The sequence below is a fragment of the Gadus morhua genome, chromosome 19 (genome assembly GCF_902167405.1).
Source record: "Gadus morhua chromosome 19, gadMor3.0, whole genome shotgun sequence".
In the NCBI taxonomy this organism is placed as follows: Eukaryota; Metazoa; Chordata; class Actinopteri; order Gadiformes; family Gadidae; genus Gadus; species Gadus morhua.
In genome coordinates this window covers 7,926,703-7,942,356 of record NC_044066.1, presented here as the reverse complement: position 1 = coordinate 7,942,356, position 15,654 = coordinate 7,926,703, and the positions used below count along the sequence as shown (strand labels likewise).

General features: G+C 47.1%; 1 protein-coding gene across 14 annotated transcripts in view; it reads left to right on the top strand.

Moving 5' to 3' along the window:
- The window catches only part of nedd4l (NEDD4 like E3 ubiquitin protein ligase), a 46,470-nt gene that overhangs the window by 13,615 nt on the left and 17,201 nt on the right, over positions 1-15,654 (top strand). For 2 of the 14 annotated variants that reach the window (XM_030342277.1, XM_030342272.1), the window contains exons 1-9: positions 191-1,981; positions 5,065-5,100; positions 6,361-6,411; positions 8,232-8,293; positions 8,651-8,762; positions 10,056-10,210; positions 11,491-11,629; positions 12,078-12,263; positions 12,394-12,471. In XM_030342277.1, coding sequence (XP_030198137.1) covers positions 818-1,981; positions 5,065-5,100; positions 6,361-6,411; positions 8,232-8,293; positions 8,651-8,762; positions 10,056-10,210; positions 11,491-11,629; positions 12,078-12,263; positions 12,394-12,471 — 1,983 coding nt within the window. In that variant the 5' untranslated portion in view covers positions 191-817. Of the gene's footprint in view, positions 1-190; positions 1,982-5,064; positions 5,101-6,360; positions 6,412-8,231; positions 8,294-8,650; positions 8,763-10,055; positions 10,211-11,490; positions 11,630-12,077; positions 12,264-12,393; positions 12,472-15,654 lie in introns of those variants that run through there. The other 12 variants (XM_030342278.1, XM_030342274.1, XM_030342284.1 and 9 more) reach the window with 9 other exon arrangements.

Sequence of the window (15,654 nt, the reverse complement as noted above, 5' to 3'; positions counted from 1 at the left end):
CGGAGATGTCTTTCATGTTCCATGGTTCAATTGCACATAACCTTATGTCGAACGCTTTTCTTAGTATGGATTTTTTAAGATGCGTAGAGCGATCGGCGGTAATGAAGTAGTCTCCGACTTAGCGTTGGTCTCCTGAAAGAATGGGTAGCGGGCAAAATGAGTGGGACCGGGGGGGGGGGGGGGGAAACAGTTGGCAACATACGTTTGTAACTGGATGCAGGGCAGCCATTGGTGGTCACGTGACTGACAAGCAGCCTACTGTCACCTCGGAAACCAGGAGTGCCAGCCACTCTTAACCAATCATCCCTGGAATGCTGGCTGTCACTGGGCTGAGGCTATTTCTGCTGCCGGTCGCTATTGCTCGCTAGTGCATGGAGCTTGGCTTACAGGGATCCTTCTATTTAGTTTCCCCCTCTCCCTCCGCCTCACTCCCCCCCATGTTCCCCCACTCCCCCCAAAACTAAAGTGTGTACCAATAAGTGGTTGTTTTTTTTCCTCAGTGCGCCTTTTCCGCTTAAACTTTTTATGTGTGTGGGGCGAGTGTGCTGCTGGTCCACATTTCATACAGCTTACTGTCAGAGGGAAGGTTCCTGAAAGACTCTTAAGAGGAGGGGACAGAGGAAGAGCGAGCGAGAGGGAGAGAGAGAGAGGGAGAGAGAGGGGAAGGGAGGTGGGGTGAGAGTGAGAAGGAGAGGAGTAAAAGGGGATCATCCAGCCGGCTGGCCGTAGAAGTGGGAGAAGTGAGCGACACGCCGAGACAGAAGCCAGAGGAGCGGCAAGCAGCCAGGCAGCGTGAGCTCTCCGGCCCCAGGACAAAATGGCCCACCGCCTGCGACTTTTTTTCGGCTCGGGCCGCAGCAACACGGCTCCGGAGCTGGAGGTGGTCGAAGGAGACCCCGGCGAGAGGAGGCAGCAGCAGCAGCAGCAGCAACAGGAGGAAGGCGGCGGCACCCACGCCATGAGGTTCTGCATGCGGACACCCCCAGTGTCCGGGTCACCACAGGAGCCGTCGCCTCTGTCCTTCTCCGGCCCGACCGGCGCTGCAACATGGGGGTCGGAATCGGCGCTGAAACGGAGCTCGTCCATGTTCATCCCCCAGCTCGCCCCCTCGGCCGAGCCACGGGCCACCAAGAGCTCCACCATGCAGATCTCCCTCCAGCGCTCCGGCAGCAGGCCCGGCTGTATGGAGTTCAACGGATGTGCGTACGACGACCCGCCACCCTGCTACAGTCCTCCAGGGCCTGCTCCCGCCTACACGGAGCCAGGCGAGCTAAGTGATTATCCATATCCACCGCCACCCCCGTACTCCAGCCCGGACATACCGGGGAGTCATCCCACGGAGCCCGATCGGCCCGGTCGCAGGGTCTTCAGCATGGGGTCCAACGGACACGGCGGGTCCGCCCAGGGTCAAGCCGGCATCAGCATCGGCGGGATCCGTATCCAGAGGAACTCCCCCGACGGTTCGGAGGTCCAGCATCTCCGGATCCTGCCCTACGGCGGGACCGGGGGGCCGCTGGGGTGGTACGTCCAGCAGAAGGGCACGGACCGGCCCGGGACGGGCAACGGAGGAACACAGAGACTCGTGTTTCAACTGCAGCAGAATCAGAGCCAGGATCAGAACCAGGCCGGACAACAGTCCCCTTCACCCCAGGACGAGTGCACTCATCTGGGATTCGCCAACCCCGGGGACGGACCTGTGTTTGGTTACCCCAGAATTAGACTGGAGAGGACGGCCTCAAAGCAGAGAGCGCCCGTGGGAAACCTACAGCAGGGTTCTGGGGGTCAAGCTAACGAGGAGGCCTGCGGCCAGCCGGAGACACGGCAGAGGGTGGAAACAGACGACCGAGCTAAAGGTTGCACCTTCAAAATCCGAAGAGAAACTCCGAGGAGGCAGCCTCATTTCAGGATATGCTTCAGCCCAAATGGTAGTCGAGGTCAGAACGTGAACATTGACTCTGACTTCACACAAAATAACCCAAAGGTAAACCGTGTGTATGAGGAACAAAAGAACTAAAACTTTGTGCTTCGTAATTGCGCTGTGTCCATGGCTTTGGATTTGCAGTGAGGTAGTGATAAGAGGTAAAACCCATCCAAATTAGTTTGGGAACAACTGTAATCATCCTGTTTTGCAAGTTCATGTAGTGCAGTAGGGTTTACTCAAATATGACAAATAAGGGTCATCATTCTTTGCTTTTCCATGACTCAGATGGGAGTCTGTTGTTGTTTTTGTTTTTGTAGTAGTAGTCGTAGCAGTAGTAGTAACAATAGTAGTAGAGGAGGCATTTTACGAGTATTTCAAGCCATACAGCCCCCGTACCAGGGTGATATGCAGGGTCTGATTGGGAAGAGGGAGGTAGACTTCTGGGAAGAGCAGCAGAGAGCTCTGCGTAGCCGGGGCTAAACCACACGCCCCGGGTTCTCTTTCACCCGCAGGCATTTGAAGTTTTGAATACATCAGCTAATATACTTTTAATGAAAGGAACAGAAGGGGGAGAACTGAGGGAAACACTGCATAACCTTTTGACACACTTGTCTCCTTCTGATGTGCTTTTAATTGAATTATTCCAACGGTGAGTGTGACCACTTATTTTCATAATGCAGTCAGCTGGAGGTTACACTCATCTCTGCCACGGGCTGATTCTCAAGACGTGTTGTTCAATTTCAAAGCAGGCCGACAGGCTTTTCTTCTGAGTCTTGAGTCTGGTCTGATACGGGTTCCTCTTGCTCACAGCTGCTCCTCCAGTCATTAGGAGCCGAGGTGCCAGGACAATCGAGAAGTCTAACAAGATATCAGTGTCAACATTGCCTGAAGGTCTCGAGTCCTGCGAGGTAGCGATGATCTTTGCCTTTTTAAACGACCAGTTTACTATTTCTCACCTTCTCGATGTAAACTGTTGAGTGATTTATAAAAAAAATTCCACACTCATCGGTAACCACACTTCATTGTTCAGTAACTTCAGGCGCCTGTACTTCATATCCAGAGGGATTTTCAGGTCATATGCTGCAGTAAACGACATTACGGCCTGTATTGATGCGTCTACTGTGGTTATTTGGAAAAGGATTTGACAGCGAGTTTCTTCAAGCAAGTCTATCCCTGGCTTAGCAAGTCGTGATGGTCAATTGAAAAGTGCAAGTTATATAATTCTTGCATATATTTTATCCTGGCTTCACCATTTAGAAAAGAAAGAAAATATTTTCCATCCGCTATTGGTTTATTCATGGTTTCTTCGAGTGTCTTGTTTTGGTTTCTTGGAAGAGTCCCGTTCATATGCCAGAGTGACAGCACTTTTGGTTTTGGTTTCCACAGCTTGGCGGTCGTGCTGGGGCATTGGTCATGCCGCTGTATATCTATTACAGCGCCTTCACCTTCAGCAACAATGCGCCTGCTATGGTGAATTGCTCTTGTCCTTTTCGGTCTTGCTCACACATTTCGCAACACATTATGTTTCATTTTCGCACTAGTCCCCCTCCTGGCATACCATAGTCCCATGCCAGAGAGGGAATCCTCATATAGACCCTACAACCCCCCCCCCCCGCTCCAACCCTCCAACCACCTTTCAAAAGCCCTGCATGTCATGGCACACGTGCATGCATTCGAGTATGTCTGTGTTTGTGCCAACCAGATTGGCTGCAGACAGTTATGCAGCCATGCCATGCCCAGGTCAAAGCTCTGCTAAGACCTCCATCGCCCCTGCCACTACAACGCCCCCTCCACCAGCCCGCCTGCATTGTCATTCACAAAGAGCTCTGGCAGACTGTCAAGGCACACTAAATCTACCTGGGAAGGCCTGGAGGCGCAGCGCACATCTAAGGACTTAGATAGGTGCTTGGGATGGTTCCTGTTATTGCCCCTCTCTCCTCAGATGTTTTGCTGACCTTTTTGAAAGGCAATGTTTCTAGTGTGAACAGTGCTTTATGCACACTGTGCGGTCCCCCCACTTTGACTGGAGAGACCCTTTTCAAAGGTGCACTCTGAGTGGTTTACGAGCACCCATTTTCCGTTAATAAAGTCTGCGGCTGCCCAACACATTTCTGGTTTCCCGATGTGGTCGGGCAGTTGTTTGGCGGCCAGACGGACACTTATTTGTCCAACCTAACACAACATGCCCACGTAGGCCGACTTGTTTATAAAAGTGTTCTAGCCTATTAATGCCCGCTTGCCCAGACATCTGTGGGCGAGCTCTCTGTATCCTCCTGTTCCGTCCCTGTGAGCATATTTTTCTGTGACATTCCTGCGTCTGTTATCTTAATCGACTACGGAATGATTGATCGTAATCTGGTCCTGAGAGGGAGAAGGAGAGAGAGAGATAAGAGAGGGAGAGCGAGCTGTGGTCTCACTCTGTGTGACCCTGTGATGACTCGGCAAAATATCCCTGTCAGCACGGGCCACAGGTCTTTTTAAGTGCCAGTGGAGGGAATGTTGTGGAAAAATACCCTCCACGTACCAGACCAGCACTTCTCAAACTTGTTTTATGACTTTAGGACCAAAGGCTGTAATTACCTGGAACATTAGAGTCACAAGCTGTGGGCTTTTTCCAAATAACGCTTTTATTTTCGTATCAGTAGCCCAATCTTGCCAGAGTGCATGATGTGTGTGCGCGCGTGTACATTTCTGTGCTCATTCAAGTGTGCACTCGTGGGTGTTTAGTTCCCGTATGTGTGTTTAACTAATTACACAAGTATGTCTGGAGCTTGTTTTAACCGCTTGTTGATCTGTTTGTCAGTGGCGGCTGACCCATTGTATTCCAGAAATGTAAACAAACTAAAGCTGGGAGTTGGAGTCCTGTGCCAGCACCACTACCCTGCAGAACGCAGCCACGGCGTCGCTCTCTGTCGGCCCACCCCTCTTTCTCTTGACTGCTGTGTATCTTTATGATGATCTGGCTTCCTATTTGCTTTTTTTTACTGTACCTTGATTGCAGTTCAACAGAACGTCCTGTTTTTAATCATGAATCAATGCAAACAGCAGAACTCCAAACGATGACCGTTTCCACCGCTGTCTACAGAACTTCTTGTTGTCTAAATGAATTGTTCCCCCCCCCCCCCCCCCCCCCACTCACGCAGGGCTCTACCAAGAATGGACTGTTCCACGTTGGGCAGGTAATCGTTGTCTCCATTCAAGAAGGGGCTCACTGCTATGTGGCTAAATCATTCGTGCCGACTTTCCTGCAATTGCTATCAATAGGTGTATGAGGGAGAATTTGTATTGATTGCACTGCACGCGCACACACACATATACACACACAATCGTACAAACACATTCGTACACACACACAATCACACATAAGTACACACACACACACACACACACACACACTTATACACATGCATTCGTACATACGCACACAGCCTCATGAACACACACACACACACACACACACACGCAGACACACACACACACACGCGCAGTCACACACACACACGCGCAGTCACACACACACACGCGCAGTCACAGACACACACGCGCAGTCACACACACACACGCGCAGTCACACACACACGCGCAGTCACACACACACACACACGCGCAGTCACACACACACACACACACGTAGTCACACACACACACACACACACAGTCACACACACACACACACACACACACACACACACACACACACACACACACACACACACACACACACACACACACACACACACCACCTTTTCATGGGCTTGCTGTCCGTTGCCACCTCCTCTCCCTGGTTGTGTGGCCCCTGACCTGTTCTGTGTATTGGGTGGTGGTGGTGGTGGGTGTTGTCCTTTTATCCTGCTGGGTGAACTGATTTCTGGTCCTGTCTCAAGTGATTCCTGTCTCAAAGACCTCCATATAAAGAATCCCCGGTCTAAAGCCTGTTGCTTGAACACTTGTACAATCCGTGCCCTTTTAATGAATAGGGATGGGTACCCGGGAACAGCACAGCTGCCACCATAAATTCAAATGGGAATAAAGAAGACATTGAATCGTAGTCTTGGGGTTAAACATCCATGGTGTACATGTATTCCTTAAACCCAGTTGAATTGCTGAAGTGATGCTTGTCTCCAGATTTGTACAGGCATTCAAGGATAGGGCTTAAGACTGCTGGGGATATTTAATATGAATCTCGCTCTCACTCTCTCTCCCTCTCCGTCTCTCTGTCTATGTGTAATATACACTGTGTTCCTGGATTTTTCTTTTGCTGGACTTCATAAACCCCATTCAATTTTGTGGTTTTCCCCTCTATTTTCCTGTCTAAATCCTGCTCAACATTTAGCTCATGCTTTTGGTATTCCCCAGAAGGAATTGTATTTACTTCTAAATGCAGGTATTTAAAAGTTGATCTACATGTTTTAGTTTTGTTGTTTCTTTCCCCCCCCCAGACAAGAGATGATTTCCTTGGACAAGTCGATGTACCCCTCAGTCACTTGGCGGTGAGTAGGGTCTCTCTCTCTCACTCTCTCGCCTTCTCTCTTTCAATGTTGCAGCTCCGCTGTCGCTATGGAGAGTTCACCATGCTCTGTTTTTCCTACCTCTGTGGGCCTACCTGCTTGACTTCTACAGAGGTCAGGCCTTGCTTGGGGCTAATCGTAGAGTAGAAGAACCGAATGGACCAGGGTGCCACACTAGGCCGCCATTCGCTGTAATCAAGGAACCGAGGGAGTCCTGTCTTTTAAAAATAGAATGAAGGCTAAATTATCTGTAAACAAAGGAAGCGGGATGGAGTGGAGAGCTAGTCGAGGTTTCCTGATAGGAGGAGCTTTGATTGGTCGATTGTTGGTAAGCTATTGATTTATTTAACTTTTTGATGACAACAATAACTGCTATAGAAGTTTAGGTCAATGTTTGTTTAGTGGTAGTGTTGCCACAATAATGTCAGCAATAACGCTAATAATAATAATAATTCTACAATAATAACCAAATAGCAAAAACAACAATGCTCATATTTAGTATAACTCCAAGATAATTATTTATTCTAAAAGTACGTGAACGACTCCTCGAGCGAAGCAATAAACCAGTCACCGAGACACACACTGCAGAACAAACACCCGCAACGAAAGAATCCGCAACCAAAGCCACCGCGCGCCTCGGCCAAGAAGTTAATTTAATGCTTTATAAGGCTGACTCGTGTTATGCCCCCATAGGAAACGTGGACTGACGGCTCGCTCTTTCCCCCCACCCTCCAGGGAGCGAAGGCCCTCTCTGATGTCCTTTGAGAAGTTCTAAAACTTCCAGGAATCTCTGTGCGCCGGGCTACAGGGTTAATTATTAAACGTTGCACTCGCCTCCTCGCACGTGATTAAGGATTTACAGGAGCCGCGGTCCGCTGCCAGATGCTGACTCACTTGGGTTTGGCCGAGGCAGACCAGACAAACGCTTTTCAGGCCTTTTCTTTTTTAAAGTGGCCCATGAGTATTTTGGGTCTATTTCTGTGATCTGGTGTAATATATCAATTTTGTCTTGAGCGGGAACGTGTGTCTTCTTTTGTGTGTGTGTGTGTGTCTATTTATTTCTTTACAACATCTCAGCGAGTCACTTCCTCTTGTGTCTCTGGCTGGCGAAGTTGACATGACTCAGTCAGAATCAGAGTTTTGCTACGCTGGCTTGGTTAAAAGTGGCCTGGCTAGCATGGGCTCTCTCTGTCTCTGTCTCTGTCTCTGTCTCTGTCTCTGTCTCTGTGTGTGTCTCTGTGTGTGTGTGTATATTTGGATGGATAGGGATGACTTCTTTATCATATTCCTCAATGGGCCTGTCAATTTGAGGTTTCCTGGGTTTGGTTATTTATTATAAATGTTGGCTAAACTCCCAGAGCATCAGAACAAGCACCGCCATTGATCCAGAGGCCTAACTTAATACCGTTATGACTGAGCTAGCGCTGCCTTGATGGATGTTGCCTGCTTCTAATGCGTTTTTAGTTGTCTTTTTAAAGTATTTTTCCGCCGTCTTATGAAATAACCTGGCTGTATTAAGAAGCCAGTACCGATAAAATAATCCTTCACTTTTAAGGATGATTTACTGTTAGGAGTTAACACAGCAAGTGTTGGAACAACTATTCTGCTACTCAGAATGTAACTTAAGTCACCATGGGCTTGCATCACCGCCCCTGGGGTGATCTGAATTGCACATGGTCCACACTGACTGATCTGAGCTGTGATATCCCTCCACAGTAACTCCGTCCTGTTTCCCTTAGGATTGTGTTCTTCTATTGTATTATATTGTGTCGTTAACAAAAGCACACCATGTCGTTTTACAGACGGAAGACCCCGCCATGGAGCGACCGTACACATTTAAAGACTTCCTCCTGCGGCCTAGAAGGTGAGTTTCGGAAGGACGGTACTCATTAACTCAACCGTGGGAAGAAATGGAGAAACGAAAAGGAAAAAAATGGCCGGTGAAAAATTGTTAAGCGAGTGACGATCTTGCGGTGTAAGAGCGGTCATTTTAATTTTTTCTTGGTACACCCAATACGACAATGTGAAGGTCCTTCAAGGGCTACCAGTGGCAGTTAGCACCGACTGCCAAGAGGTTAGTTCTGGGGAAAGTCCCCTTCGCTTCTAACTGACGACCGAACCAAGGAGCTTAAACAGAGCTCCCACCAAATAGGCCATTGTTTTGGTCCATAGTTTTATCAGTGTGGTTATTATAAATTGGCGTGTGTTGCTATCTGTGTTGGTTGTCCAGTCACAAGTCCCGGGTGAAGGGGTACCTGCGGTTGAAGATGGCGTACCTGCCCAACCAGGACGGACAGGAAGAGGAAGTGGGCGACGTCAGGGAGGAAGCAGAGGTGAGCTAAACCTCAACTTCATAATTTTTAGGTTGGTGTAGTTTCACCGTTTGAACACACAAGGTTGGTCAGGCGTCACATTTTTGTGAGAGAAGTGCTGAATCTGAAAAAATAAATATTTTTGTTGTTTGGTCTTGTTCATGCCCCTATATATATGACTTATTCAAGAAAGGTTGTGTCCTCCAACTTTTGCTTCTATTCACCATCTTTAGCTGGTCAGCTGAATTTGAGGTAGTAACAGATGTACTAATGATATCCATATTTTTCGAAAATATTTTTCCAACTACATTTGGTTGGATGTCAATGGTTTCATATGCCCTTTACTCCCTAACCTCCAGAGAAAACTACCAAAATGTTAATCCAGTAGAGTCCTAATTTATTAATATGATCTTTCAATACGGATCTAGCTGACTATGACCTCTTTGTCAAGAGGCTCATGCTAGCCATCAAGTTACTCCACTGTTTCCCTAACGTAGACTTAACTTTGGCTGGTCATTTATTATAATATCTTTTTATATTTCATATTAAATTGTAGAGCTGCCAGCAACACACTCCCTCTCTCTCTCACCAACACACTAGCAACAGACCGTCTTAAAATAGCCGCTCCTCTCCCTGCACACCACCCTGAATCAAAACATGATCATGTGCGGGATGAAGGAGTGTTGTTGGCTTTTCGCAGCAGAGAAGACCGCTGGCCGAACTCATTAATAGAGTCAACTGGAGTTCAAGGATCAGTTTGAGGGATGCCATGAAGGCCAACCAAGCGTATAATTGAATACACGGCCTGAAACTCAACGACAACTCATGTGCTAGTTCTCGTTGGTTATGAACCAGGACCTTTTTTGGGGGTGTGAAAGAATGCGATGGTTTCCACCAATGTAAACGTATGGAAAATCAGTTTAATCTGTATTATATACATCCTATGTGCGTCCCGTCTTTCTGTCCCCCCAAAGCTAGCGCTTGAACACTACACAACAATATGTGAAATTCAACACACCGACAACAACTCTCATGTTCCCACGCTACTTCGCACGCCATCAAAATACGTCCTTTGTTATTGTTTTGATTGAGTGACCCCTAGCGGCAGAAATGACATGCAATACCATTCATTAATTTAAACAGAACAGTTTATATTCATTAACATTTAGGGCATTTAGGAGACACTTTTATCCATAGCGTCTTACAATAAGTACAAGAATATATTGATAAGACTACAACCACAAATTGCATTACAGATGATTGAATCAATTTTTTTGGTAATATTTGTTCCATGTGTGGCTCTTGGTCCATCAGGGCTGGGAGGAGACCAGTGAACAGGGGAACCAGAGGCCCCAGCAGCTGGTGCCTCCCCTGCCCCCCGGCTGGGAGGAGAAGGTGGACAACCTGGGCCGCACCTACTTCGTCAACCACAACAACCGCTCCACGCAGTGGAAGCGCCCCACCAACATGTAGGTCCCCTCGCGCTCGCCTCTTTTATATTCCATTCACCATCAATAACCTTTTTGCTAGGTTCTCGGAGTGCTATCCACATTCAGGTTTTGAATAAAATGGGAACAAACACATGTCACCCCTTGGATAGAACTGCTACTTACGATGACTGTTTAGTCATGGAGCAGATGATTTTATCTGTATGGTGCAGAAACATGTCATTAATGTGCAGATAGGGTTAGGACATCTGAGGCATTGGGGCATCAGGCACAAGAGTGGCCTAGTGGAAGACTTTGGACATGGGAAGCATCCCAGAGAAACACCCAAACTTACCACCCTAATAACCACTCTAATTAATACCATCAATATATGCTTTATAAGTACCGTATATTCATAAATGTAGGTTCTTGGCATTCGTTGGTTCCAAGATCCCCTAACTCCTGGCTGGGTGGATGTGTGTATTCCTAACCCCTGACTCCTGGCTGGGTGGATGTGTGTATTAGGGCACGACCGATTCATCGGCCTGCCGATTTAATCGGCCGATTATAGCCTTTTTGAAAATAATCAACATCTGCCAAAAAGACGCCAATTACAACCGATTTTTTTATTTTTTTTTAGAAATGTTATTGCGCTTAGTATCCTGCAGATTGCTCTCCTACTCGCCTTGCTAACTAACAACTTTAGCTGGAGTAAAAAAGAGGAGATGGAATTTTACCGTACAACATGAAAGCACGCTCGCTCAGGCAGCTGCGCGCTCACCTCACCAATGTACACAAGACGCGTTGTTTGAGCATGTTGTGCCTGTTTTTCTTTAGGTCCCAGGCCATGTTAATTTGTTATACTGTAGACTCTAACGGTGCGACCATACTGCACAGCACGCACGTGTTAGTCACTGCTCACGAGCGCAGCACATTGGGAGTTATTTATTTATTTTACATTTAACATTGCACTCATTTTTGACTGTAAATGTATTCTAAAACACTCAAAGGTTCTGCATTCAATTCACATATTCGTCAAAAGTGTTTAAAGTATATTTAAGGTATCAAAAACTGCGTTTTATATGCTTTTTTTGGTTTTGTTTTTAATCGGCCGATTAAATCGTAATTGTAATTTTTCTCTGAAAATAATCGGCATCGGCATCGGCACTCAAAAATAAATATCGGTCGGGCCCTAGTGTGTATGCCTAACCCCTAACTTCTGGCTGGGTGGATGTGTGTATTCCTTACCCCTGACTCCTGGTTGGGTGGATGTGTGTATTCCTAACCCCTAACTTTATATTGATGCCTGTATGCCCATGCAGGGATGTGATTTCGGAGAGTGAGAACGACAGCCAGCAGCGGCAGATCCACCAGGAGGCACACCGCGTGTTCCGCTCCCGGAGACACATCAGCGAGGACCTGGAGAACGAACACATGGAGCCCAGCCGGGACCTGGACAACGTGAGGCTGAGGGACACACGCAGGCACACACACGCACACGCACACGCACACGCACACACAGGCACACACACACGCATGTATACACGCAGGCACACACGCATACATACATGCAGGAATACATACGGGAATGCAGGCAGACATTCATACACGCACGCATACATACATACATACATACAGACACACATTCAGGCATGCAGACATTCATACATGTATACACACAGGCACACAGGCAAGTAGGCATTCATTCAATAAGGCATGCAGGCAAACGTAAATACAGGCACACACACACACACACACACACACACACACACACACACACACACACACACACACACACACACACACACACACACACACACACACACACACATACCTCAATATGCAATGAAATGCAGACTTTCTTGGTAACTACTCTATTGATGTTGACTCCATATCGCCCTTCCTCTAGCTATGGGAGCTGATCTCAGAGGAGGATCCCAATGAGCTCCCCGGCCCCCCTTCCACCTCCTCCTCCATCATCATGCCCTCCCAGCCCCCCCAGTCCCCGGGCCCCCCCCAGGAGTACTCCGAGGAGCTCAGACTCTCTTTCCAGCCCGAGACCAACGGAGAAGACCCAGGACCTGCGTCTGTCCAGGTAGGACCGAGAAAGACAAAGGCACGCCGATGCTTTGAAGTCGTGGCGTGAAAATGAACGAGCGTGTAGATTTCCGATAAAACAAAAAAAAAAGAGGATGAGCGGTCCATAATTCCTGGTGTCTGCACAGGGCCAGCTGTCCGAAAGACTTCGCTCCTCCAGTATGACGGACGGAGTCAGCGAACAGGCTCAGCCTCCACCCCTGACGGTACCAATCTCATCCTCTGTTCTCCATCTCTTCCCCTCACCACCTCTTGCCTTCTCTCTTTCCTCCGTTCCACAACTCTGCTCTACCTCTCCTCCTTCTCCTCTCCCCTTCCTTTCTTTCTTCTCTCCTCCTTCTCAGCTCCCTTCTCTCCCCTCTCTCTCCTCCTCTCTCTCCTTCTGTCGTCCACAGTGCTAAACATTTCCAGCGCTATGCATATAGTCAAAGTGATTGCATTTGGTACGTTAAATGGTGTGCACACATGGTTGTTCACCTGTTAAGTTTTGTGTTTTCTATGTTGTTGTGCTTGTTGTCATACACCTGTGTTATTGTGTGTCACATACCCATGTCCTCATTTTACTCTACACTTGATACTGTGTAGTCATCGCAGCCTCTTCCTCCTCCTCCTCCTCCCACGGAATTTCTTTATCCGGTCGCAGCTATTCACACACTTGATTGTCACAATTCCCTTTCACTCTTTTATTCACTCCCTGTGGACTATGGACTACTAGCGCACAGCGTCCTCCCATTCCTCTCTCCCACAGCTTGTCTCCCTTCTCTCCTTTCCACTCTCCACTCCTGATGATTCACTATTAAAGCCCCTCTACTTCTGAAGAACTCTAATCTGTATGACGAGTGTAAAGGTCCTAATGCTTATTAAGAACTCAGCTCTACTGATGAGTCAGTCACTGTTAATATTTATAAAGCTCTCTACTTATTAAGAACTCAAGTCTGATGAGACACTGATGAGACACTGTTAAGATCACTGTTTAGATAAATGGAGAATTTATTATTTATTAGGAACTCTATCGTACTGATGAGTCACTGTTAGGGTCCCTCTACTTATTAGGAACTCTACCGTACTGATGAGTCACTGTTAGTGTCCCTCTACTAATTAAGAACTCTACTGTACTGATGAGTCACTGTGAGGTCTACTTATGAGGAACTCTACTGTTCTGCTGAGTCACTTTTAAGATTCCTACTTTTAATTAAGAACTCTACTGTTCTGCTGAGTCACTGTGATGATCCCTACGTTTAATTAAGAACTCTTATGTACTGATGAGTCACTGTTAAGGTCCCTCTACTTATTAAGAACTCTACTGTTCTGTTGAGTCACTGTTAAGATCCCTCTACTTATGAAGAACTCCACTGTACTGCTGAGTCACTGTTAAGATCCCTCTACTTATGAAGAACTCTTTCTTCCGTACTTCCAAAGTTCTCGGCCCCTGGCAGGGGTCCAGCTGTACTCGTTACATCACAGTCCAGTCGGGCCATCACCGAGCCACAGCAGCACACTATTTGCAATCACTCGAGTCAAGTACTGTTAAGTGATCGGATGGGGATGAAAGTTGGGAGACAAGCCGCTCATTCAAGGGGGCCAGGATTCTGAGTCATCGCGATCTGGAGTCGATATTATGTCTTTTTTGTTTTTGTCTCTGAGACATCTGCAGCTCTGAGCTGGCAGAATACAAACTCCCACTCCTTGCCGCTTACACCCAGATTGACCCCTTTTTCAGGGCAATCAATTGACAGAGAAAACAGCCACCCCGGCAGAATGGCTTGATTGTAAGAGTCACTTAGCCATGAGCTAAAGGCTAGTCATGGGACCATCTGAGTAATGCGTTGTTCCTCTCTGGGATGCTGACAGTGGCCAGCCTGGCGTTGTCAAACCAACCCAGAGGCAGCAGATTGCAAAGTACAGCTGGCGATGTCGGACTTAGCCTCAAATGACTACTTTATGGACAACAGTTGGCGCTCGGGATGAAAAGCCATCAGAATAAATGCATAATCTTCACATTTTGTGCTCAGGTTTTGCTTTTCTCTGAAGCGGGGGGAAATGGGTGAGTGAGAGAATGAGTGAGTAATGGAAGATGTGAGAGGGCATCGGTTACTTCTGAGTTGGAACAAACGCGGCCCTCTCCTAATGCCGATGTGCTTCTGAATGTCCATATACATGAGATTTATGATCTAATGGACTGTAGGAGTCACGCCAGTAGAAGCTTACTGGGTCTGTTTAATGTGGTAAAAAGCTGAAAGGATCAGGCAGAATCCTACAGTCAGGTCCAGTGGTTTTCAAAGCTGATTTTGGTCTCTGAGGCAACCAGTGGCTCATATTTGATACATGGCTGTGTTTGGTGGTTAGGGTGTTGGATTCCCATCGGAAAGGTTCTGTGTTCGTATCCTAGTTTATTGTTCCCCCGACTGCCTGAAGGTATCCCTGAGCAAGATGCCATAACCCCTACCCTCTCATTAATGACCTGTATCTAAAATAACATGATTAATCACTTTACGTCCCTGTAGATGAAAGCATCTGCTAAATGAACTGATGGCAATCATAATATTCCAAACATCAAATGTAATGTAATCTTAAGGAGCACGCTAGGGGGGGGGGGTGTTATTACATAACTCCAAAATGAATGCTGATTAGTGAACATATTAGGGAGTTATTTTGATGAAGTATTCAAAGCATTTCTATGGGTTGGGGTCTCGGTACGGATCAACATACGTGACTCTGAGTCCCCAGTAGAATATAGAATGAAAAGCATTTTTGTTTTTTTGTTAGTAGCATGAAGCCAGCTGCAAGGTAAACAGAATTCAACTCTTGGTTACAAGCAATTATGGTTAGAAGCAAGCATACTTTTGAAAAAATGTTTGATTCCTTTCTTCTGAGTAAGTTTTGTCCACCAGTTATCCTCTGAGGCCTTATGGTAAATAACATTTTCAAGAAAAACAGCTTATATTTCATGGAAATCAGCAGGACACATTTGCATGTGTATTGTATTTAGTAAGAAAACAGATGTGTCTTTCGCTCAAGTAATCAGTGTCAACAGTATGTTTGAATAAATCGGAACAATATCCCGCAAAAACTAATCTTGATTCATTTCTTCAAAAAAAAGAATCAACGATTTAAAGCACCTTATTTCCTCACTCTCTACTCTTTACTTCTGTACTTTCCACAGCCCTCCCAATTACCCACCATTACCCCTCCCCAGCCATGATTATGGGATGCTTTTCCTCCTTCATCCAATCAAAAAGCCTGACGCTAACTCCTTTAAGATCTGACCCTGCTTGCTTCCTCTCCTTCCTTGACCATATATGGCCACGACCCACCTCTCTGATCACAAAGCACATCTCTCAATTCACAGTTCACTCATATTCCCTCTCACTGGCTCCCTTCCCGCTCTC